This window comes from Nipponia nippon, unplaced genomic scaffold (genome assembly GCF_047370975.1).
Source record: "Nipponia nippon isolate SJK-2023a ecotype South Korea unplaced genomic scaffold, ASM4737097v1 scaffold_4, whole genome shotgun sequence".
In the NCBI taxonomy this organism is placed as follows: Eukaryota; Metazoa; Chordata; class Aves; order Pelecaniformes; family Threskiornithidae; genus Nipponia; species Nipponia nippon.
This window is the reverse complement of record NW_028262358.1, coordinates 30,631,163-30,640,725: the sequence shown is the minus strand read 5'-3', so window position 1 is coordinate 30,640,725 and position 9,563 is coordinate 30,631,163. Positions and strand designations below refer to the sequence as shown.

The window sequence follows — 9,563 nt, the reverse complement described above, 5'->3', positions numbered from 1 at the left end:
CTTACTCAGTGGGGAGTATCAAAACATTAAGCTTAGCAGTTAGCTATGTAACAAGCTGAAACACCTTCAGCAAACATTACAGGGGATCAATAATGTTTTAGAATACTTTTTGCTTAAACATTTATCCTTTACATTACAAAAACTGTAAAATGCTCTATGCCTGCAGACAAGTCCATTACTTTGCAGTGACTACAGAAATATTATTCAATGGTGTACACTGTTAGGTTTCTGATAAGCATGTAATGAAAATGAGGAATATGGTGTGCTGACCAACCAATATTCAACTGCACAGTATTTGTGCATTACCTATACTAAGTACTAAGAAAAGCCTATTAAAAATTCAGTTAACTGCTACAAGTTACGTGAATATATAAAAACAGAGCAGATATACAAGTATAACACTGAACATACTGTACTTTATTAGCACAAAAAGCCAGAACAAGGCACAGCAAGCAGAAAAATACATCAATAGAAGGGTTAGTGTAGCATACAAGAATAACGTTTATTGTACTTGCAGCCAAAATGTTCCCTACCTCGCACAGGTTGCTGCCATAGAGAAGTAAGTAATAACATACTGTAGCAGCTGGTAAAGAAACTAGGGAGCACTCATAATTGATACATTACATTAAACAGGGGTCAGGGCATTCCAACAAAATTTTAGTGCAAAAATGTCTAAGACAGAACTATTTTAAGTTCCATCTCCAATTAAATAAGCAAACAGAACTTAGAATCTTGTTTCAAAGTAATCTGTTCAAACTATAATCAGTGCATATTACTTTAAAACATTTTTAAAAGCGCAAATGGAAAGATATTTACAACTAAAGTGTGACAGTACCTTTGAAACCTGACATTTATTTCAGATATGTCAGATTTTGTATGCTGATTATAATAATTCAACCACTTTTAATTTTCTCCGTAAAAATATCAGACGACTTTAAATAATTAAACTTTTTTTCTCTTCACTATTACCTTCCACTGTAAGTTACTAGCAGTCAGGCCACCAAATTTTGTTTCAGAAAAAAACCTGCAACTTTTTGTTTCACGGCAATAATCTAATCCCGCATCCTGCTACTGAATCGGTAATTCACACCGGAAGGTATTTAACTGTCCTAGACAGTATTACTTTTGCTAACAATGCCACTTAAATCTCCAAGTGTTTAAAACAGAATTACAGTACTGAGCAGGCATATTCAAGTCTTAATGATTAGGAAACCTTATACACTGAGAAAAGCATGATTCATCTGTTAGCATCAAAACACCATTAACTCTTAACAGACTGCTTCTAATGAACTGATCTTCCTTAAAAGAAAATACTCTTATTCGCTAGTATTTGGAAACTTGTTTGTGAGCTAGATTAGTACTTTGAGTAGTGGAAAGTTTTCAGGAAGATAAGTTTTAAAAAATACTTCTAATATTAGCAAAAATGCTCCTCTAATAAAGCCTTTCTTTACTAGCATTACATGAATGCCCCATGGAAAATGCCTCATAGTTTCTTCATCCAATTACTACAGCTATAAAAGGGAAACAAAATATTTAGAAATTAGCAAAAATATTCTCGTCAGGCCTTAATGAAAAACGTGCAGAATTGTGTCTGCTTATTGTTTCCAAGAGGCATCACACCTTAGTTTGATTAACAGCAGGCAGCATCTGACAGGATACTAACACTCAGCTTAAGTAGGATATTGCAGAAAAGCTAGACATTGTTGGTGCGCTCGCTGCAGTTAAACTGTAACACACAAAAAAAAGCGTATTCTAGAAGCTTATTCTGATTTCCATTTACTTTGTTTTTATAGGTTCCCGCTCCAGCCATCGCACCCTGACTTTTTGTTTATAGTGATACTCCTTTAGAAAGTCTTGCAACATTGAAGGTAGAGGAAGGTCATCAATTCCATCATACGTAGTGCACCTGCAGATTACCGCCCGGCAGATATACTGCAGACTAAAGGGGAAAGTCCTGTTCAGAGATACAGTAAGTAATGGTTCAAAGAACATGCAAGAGCTAGGGTCTTTGTAGTGTTCCAGAAGCCCCGTAACAGTGGAGGAGTGAAACACACAGGGATCATGGGCATCGAAACTAAAGTTGTGATTCCACTGCTCAATGCGTGCATGTAGCGATCGGTTATAACGACGGAAGCTCACAGAGAAGAGGTAGTCCTCTTGCGCAGAATCCCTGAGCAAAAAAGTGCCTTCGGGTTTACCCTCCAGAAGTGCTTCTGCTTCATAGCGGTCCATCACACCCCAGTAACATGGGTTACCTGTGATCTGAAGTAAGTCTGGCACAAGGCAATGGATGTAATCAATTTGAGTATGCACTTTCCAAGCCCCCTGCCTGCTGATATGGCCGTGGCTCTCTCCAGACATCTGACGCTGCTTCTGCCTGCGTGACTGCAGACAAAGCGTTGTTGTGTCCTCTTCAGAGTCACAGTTACCTGGAGGTGTTATGTTTTTGTCCCCCGTCAGCTCAGTCATACCAGGGGCTAACTTTGGTCCCAGTTTATACAATGGATTAACCTGTGCTGTAGCTTCAAAAGTATGTATTTGGGCATTGGGAGGGGGATCAACCCCTTCTTCAATGCTAAGTCTACGTCTCTCTCTGAGCCTGTCTTCTTCATCTTCTGTGGAAACCAACGAAGGATCAAATGTGTCAAAAAAAGTTGAATGAGGACTCACAGGCGCTGTGTGTTGTTTAATCAGATGCCACTTCTGAGCCAGATCTGAGCCTGCAGGAAAAGGGCATTTCTCAAGCATTAGTTCAGAGAGATGGATCTTTCTTTTGTTAGAAAACAGAGGTTTGGACTGTTTGCTGTAAGTTCTCATGGGAAAACACAGCCCAACAGTATCTTGTAGACGCTGTCGCAGAGAACGGCTACCTACTGTCCTGTTTGATACTGCATCCATATCATGGACAGAGCTCACCCCGTACCTTCTCTCCCTCCTCTGCAAGCCACTTCGTGTTCTACCAAATCTTTTTTCAGTATCCAAGGAGCTCTGGGTTTTGGTAGAGCAGGAATGCTTCTTCTTTCCACCCCAAGGAGCATGCCGAGAATAAGAGTCCCTTCGAGCAAGTCTAGCTCCCGTGGTGACACACGAGTCATTCTCTTTCTCAATGCTTATTTCAACAATCTGAGGAATTTCTGTGACACAGTTTTGGTTCCGCCTTGCTGAATTCTTTGAAGGACTTAAACCTAATTGCAAAGCAATGTTTTCTCTCAAAGGGCTGCTGGGCTGTTGTTGAGCCAAACCAGTTATCTGGATAGCTTTCTCTTTAGCAGATGAGCAACTACTGGAGTTCACAACTACATTTTCATTTTGGCTTCCACCCTCATGACTGAAGAGATTCTGGCACCTGTATTTGAAATTGTTCCACATCTTTCCCACTTTATCCATGGATCACGCTACCTAAATTCAAAAGGAGAAGAAATATTAAAATAAAAATATAGTTTAAAAAAAAAGAGGATACACCTTCAGTTACCAATTAAGTTACAGACACAAGACAACTGTTAACTGAACACACTACGTTTGAAAAAAGTGCCGTTGTGTTTGTATGGTTATGTGGAACTGACATGCATCACACCTTTCTGATATTTACAAAAATCACCATGAAATCACCATGTTTGGGAAATTACAAACATTTTATTTATAAGCAGGCCCTCACATTTTTCTGTAGGCATGTAGGTAGGTCTGCAGAGCTGTATTTGATGGACAGGAAATATGCAGTCTAAAATTCTACATTTTGGGAAGAATTTGTAAGTCATATGTAAGGTATGACTCCCTGATAAGCTTCCAATAAGCAGCAGTAAAACAAATCCTGAAAGAGAACTAGTCAAGTCACTCCAAACTACGAGAGCAGTTAGTGAAATCAAGAAGTGCACTGCAAATGTCCAGATACACCATCTAAAAGCAAAAGCTCCAGCCGCAGGTCAGATAAATTCCAAGCTATAACTGACAAGATTAAAAAAATTAGCACAAAAATAGAAAATGGGGGGGGGGGGGGGGGGAGAAGCACTCAGCATTCTTAGATGAGGCAATCACCAAAAGACAAGGAAAGGCAGTAAGGTATCAGCAAAATTTTAGAATTAGTCTCTGATATATTAATAAAAGCTATACATATGAAACATATAAAAAAAACTGTCTGGCTTTATTACTTAAGATATAAAAGAATGAAAGAGCCCAAGGAGCTTTTCTATCTTTAGTAAGAGCATTTAAAAAGAAAGCAGCTCTGCAGGAGAAACACGATGACAGTGAATCATGAAGATACAGTAAAAAGATAAAAACATTAGCAGTGTACATTTTAGAAACAGAGTTTGATAATTGGAACAAGACTGCCAAAACCACAGGACTGCCCTAGGACAGAGAGAAACAGGCTAATTCTGTACTAAAAAAAGTCAGGCAATGCCAAACTAAATTAGATCTAATTAAGTTCTGAGAGAAGTGCTAAACTTAAAGGACTAAACCATGTCATCTTATCTAATTTAACTCTTAATGGAAACTGCTCTATCTTTGGAAACATATCGTTTTGAAGCAACATTCCTCCATTGCTGCAGTTCTTTTCTGTTCACAGCTAGAAAGGAATCTGAAGCAGCGATTGAGTACACTGGGTCTCAGGAAATAGTGTGGATTATAAAGAAGTAAGCAATACTCTACTGATCGAGTCTAGAAGTCCCTTAAGATAGAAGCACAGCTGTAAGCCCATGACTTTACAGCAGAATCCACAGAGACTGGGGAAGAGTCAGAGGTATAGCTTACATGAGAATCACGAAAAGATAATGAACATGAAACACCTAACTGTAACAGGAAACAAAAGAGCAAAAGCTTTCTTCCCCACGCCCTCCTCAGACACTTCAGCAAACCCAGCAAGCTAGGTATCTACATTTAATTGCATAAAATAAAACCTTAAGAATTTAGGGTGGATGCAGGGAGGTGGCAGGGAAGCGAGTAAATCAGGCCTTAACAGTCTTTGGAGATCACTGGTACAAGTTACCTAGAACACAGTGCTAATGACAATCTGAATGACATCCAAGTAGTTATTAAGGAGGGAGACACTTGCAGAGAAATGTTATACATGGAAGATGCTATAGAGTTCTGTGCCTACATGGAAGCGTGTAAGGAAATGAGCAAGGAATGTCTTCCCGATTTAAGAAAAAAAATATATATATTCCTAAATTTGTTTTTTCTGCAGTTGTCTGGACCAAGCTGGAGGACTGGGGGAGTTCTAAGAGCAGCAGAACTAATAAAGTCAGATCACGTACGGATTTGTAGGAACCATACAACCATGCATCATGCCATCACAATAATCATAGCTGTTTGCGGTGTCTCAGAATATCCACGCTGACCAGGAGGGAGCATATGTTTTCTGGCCGCCAGCCTGTCAATGCAGTATATATAAAGTTGACTTCTACCCACTTTTCTCTCAAATTGTACATTTCCTTCTCTTCCTAGTCACAGAGATGTTTAAAATTTTTGGAAAGGGAAAAGGAAGAGAGAGTATATAACCTCCATTCCCTTGGGAAATCAGACTAGAAACAGTACACGTCTTTACGACAATGAACTGGAATTACTTTTCTAACCAAACAGTCATACACTATTCAGTGGTGTCTTTACTCTGAAATTGCTTATTGTTGCTCTTCCTTTGCACTGTTAGTCTAGAATGTCTTTAGACTGTTAGATGGATGGAAAGTTCTCTAAACTTGCCCAGAAAGCTTCGAGAACAAAGAACAAACAAACAGCACACACACACCCCCAAAACCCCCATTATACTGGCTTGACAGACTGTACTTTTCAAAAATTGAATTTAAAAGTTTAACTACTTTTTGTCATACTCAAGAGAATATAAGTACCCTTCTTACCCAGAAAAGCATATGAGTCACTGTATCTTGTCTTGAGAATATACCTCAACATGAACTTGCTAGATTTCTTCTCTGAGTTGTGGACATGATTACTACAAAGAGAAAAACGGTATTTTTGTTAGTTGTTAGAATATCTTTTAATTTAGATACTTAAAATTAGTCACTGGTATCAAAGGGATATTTTACTAATTATATCTTAAATGTGTGCATGGAACTGCCTGCTCATTACATATTTTTAATGCCTATTAACATAAACAAAAAGCTTCACAGAACTTTTTTCCATCCATTAACAACATTTCTGAAATAGAGTCCAGGGGAGGACCCTCAAATGAAGCTTTTGAGAACCAAGAGCGAAGCCCCAGCATCTGGATCACTGAAGTGCCAGGCACAATGGGCATACTCAGGCCTGTAAAAATGGTTTCCCCACATTTGGTTTCAAGTCCAAAGCAGTGGTTCCCAAGTTGTGGTTGGCAGTGCTGTCAGATCACCTCATGCTGCCTCTCCTCCTTGTTTCCAGCTGCTACATCACATCAAAAGGCAGCTAAAAATACACGCTTTTCTAATATTACTTTTCCAGGTAAGCAACTGCTGTACTTGCCACAAGGATGTTATATGATTGTGAAGCAACAGGAATATGAACCATGATTCTAAAAATGGGAAAGTGGAATACAAGACAAGTTCTTTATTAAAAGAGTAGGTCAGCACTTCCCTAAAATAATCATCATTGTTTTTCAGAAATCCAGGAGGAGCTGAGGGATTTAGCATGCTTACGCCACTGTCAGAAATCTAACAGTAACAAGACAGAGGAAAATAATTTGCTTCTCCACACTAGAACCAAGCCCAGGACAGCAGTAGGAGTTAACAGAAAACACTGGGAACTTACGTTAAAGCTTTACATGCAGAACAGGAAGAAAAATATTCAAATAAGATGCCTATTTACTGGAATAAAAAAAAAAACGTATGGTGTTGAGCAATCACTAGGTAAATACTCGAAGTTAATATTTCTAGGCAGAAACTCCAGATGTCAGAAAAGTACTAACATTATTAGTTTCCATTCACCTCTGGAAGCACTACAATTGCTGAAACTCTCAAAGTTGGGAGGTACTACTACTATTGAAAGATTCCATAAAAGTAACCTTTCTAAAGAGCAACAGAGCTAGAAGTACAAAATTTTAGTACAAAACAAAGACTAAAGCAAAAGTAAAGTTCTTTTGCAACTTTAATGTTTACACCTATTTCTTTTTTCCCCCCATTACGTTCCTAGCAAGTCTACAAACACAACACAGTAAAACCTACTATAACTGGTTCAGAGCAAGGCCTTAACAGAGCAAATGAAAGGCAAAGTTGCTATAATAAGGGCTATACAATTTTCAATGAAGCCTTACTTAAAACATTAGGTCATTCATACCTCTGAAGACATGCCTACATTCCAAATAAAACCAGTAATGCTGTTTTACTGGGCACAGGTGGCAAAGTGGCTGAATGCTAACCATTTTAACTCATTAAAAAGACACAAAGGACACAGAAGCTTATCTTGAAATGTCATGCTTAATGGTATTTATCTTAACTTTATACATCACTCTCATTCCTCAGTTCTGCTCAGCAACAGGAGCAGTCAGTGTACCACCTATCACATCACCACTGCTCACCAGCTGACGCAGCCTGCTGGACAAGCTGCCCAATGGCTCCAGGAGGGAGCGGTTGCTTTGGGAACCATCCTTTGCTAATGGAAAACAGCTTCTTGAATTTAGGGTGACTGTCTCAATTAAACCTCTCGACCTCATGTTAGAATAAAACTTGAGTCATTGATAAAGTATTTAATATTCAATCTAGTAATTTTAAATTAGTTTAAAACAACGTGCAACAGATGTGTGGTTTCACAGATTTCTTGTGGCAGTACTAAGGCTGACAAAATACAAATTACTTCTCAATCGGCCCTAAAGCCATGCCGGTTTTACGGGGGAGCACTGCCAGTGGTTATTTTAGGCTAAACAGAAAATAAATTTAATTCCACTAAAATCCACAAAGTGAATTCATCAATTTGTAGATTTTCTAAGAAAAGAAAAGTTATATTAACTTTCCTAAACCAATCTCTCTTCAACTAAAAATTATTTCTATCTACTTTAAACTGGCATAATTTATCTTAAAAAATAATAGGTAATAAGCACTCTACAAGGATTACAGAAGCAATGAGCAGTAGTATCTTAACACTATATTCCCATTTGCAGTAAATTAGAGACAGTCAAAGCCATGAAGTTTGCATGAATGTAGTCCTCAAGTATTCCGAGTGTACAAATGGTGAAACTACAAAGAGAGCTAGGAAAATCATTTGTGTAATGCAATTTAAATAAAGACAACAGTTATAACCTGTTTGTAATCCTGAAATACCACATATTAATAGATTACTGTGAAAACTCAGACCACTCTTTCCAGAAGTGTCACAAGCTCTAGCCGGAGCTCTCCACCTGTGACTTCCTAAGAGGAACATTCAAAGCCAAGGCTGTGCTCTGTCCTAAAGATAATACACTTGTTTCACAGTGTTACCCAATTTAAAAATTAGTTGATATGGTAAATTACATTCAAAATATTAACTCCTAAAAATGTACCATCTTCACAAAAGCTGCTACACTTCACAATGGATGACACCTTACAAAACAGGTATAGTACCCTTATTTCAAAACGAAGAATCTACAAGATTCTTTGTTTTAGTATTTTTATATGATGATAGCTTCAAAACATAGCAAAATAACAAGGACAAAACATTGAGGGAAAACAAAAACAGACAATTCTTACAAGTCAAAAAACCAATAACCTGAAAGGGAAGGGATAGAAATCACAGTCTCTCTGCTCCTTCCACACTGTTTAGTTCAACACCAGCATGAGCCCACAGAGGCAAGCAGGCTAACACATTCAGTGACACTGGTGCACATCACCTTGGACCATAGAGGCAGAAGTAAAAGGAATGGAGGGAGACTACACTTCTATTTGGATTGTTCCTTACTTTAAAATTATTCACTTAGCAGCGATGAGAGACTCCATTATTAAAGGCATTTGCTTCCATTAAGGCATGCTTGCTGAAGAGGTTAATGTCCTATTTGCACATTGCCAAATGCCTGCTGTAGGCTATTGCTCCTAGGGATGCACTAACAAAGCTGCTCACATAAGCACTCCTCAACCTTATTCAGTCAAAATGAATAAGGCTGGCAAACACCTACCGTGTAAAGTAACCCACTTGAGGAAGGAAGAAAGGGCAATATTAAGGATTACAAAGCAATTTCCTCCCTTCCAGTACCCATTCCAGAAATAATGAATTACTACTGTAATACCAGAGACAACATTTCTTAAAAAAATAAGGAATATGTTGGCTTAAATGGAATCATGCATTTTTCTACACACACAAGTTTTCTACACAAAAATGTGCTCACTGCAGACAGCTTGAAGAACCGATTTGGAGGGCTGGAAGGAAGAGGTGGTTGTTGGTTTTTTTAACTAGACAAGGTAAAGGGGCCAAGTGTCTCAAGTGTTCATGAAAGCCTTATTAGGGCAAAGTAGTACTGTTTTTTTCCTAGCAGGCTCTGATAATTTGGAAGTGCAGTTGCATAGGGAGAAGAATCTGAAGGTCTGAACCCCCAAATCAAAACTCAAACCTGCCAAGAAGAGGTAAAGGATACCGAGCTGTAATTCCAACAACACACAAAATTGGTTAAGTCAACATTG

General features: G+C 38.3%; 1 protein-coding gene across 7 annotated transcripts in view; it reads right to left on the bottom strand.

Moving 5' to 3' along the window:
* Positions 1-396: 396 nt before the first annotated feature.
* Positions 397-9,563, bottom strand: part of SOCS5 (suppressor of cytokine signaling 5) — a 31,638-nt gene continuing 22,471 nt past the window's right edge. For 3 of the 7 annotated variants that reach the window (XM_087776814.1, XM_087776813.1, XM_087776816.1), the window contains 2 exons: positions 5,847-5,938; positions 397-3,399 (listed from right to left, as the gene is read on the bottom strand). In XM_087776814.1, coding sequence (XP_087632940.1) covers positions 1,777-3,387 — 1,611 coding nt within the window. In that variant the 5' untranslated portion in view covers positions 3,388-3,399; positions 5,847-5,938 and the 3' untranslated portion in view covers positions 397-1,776. Of the gene's footprint in view, positions 3,400-5,249; positions 5,267-5,846; positions 5,939-6,729; positions 6,899-9,563 lie in introns of those variants that run through there. The other 4 variants (XM_087776817.1, XM_087776818.1, XM_087776815.1 and 1 more) reach the window with 3 other exon arrangements.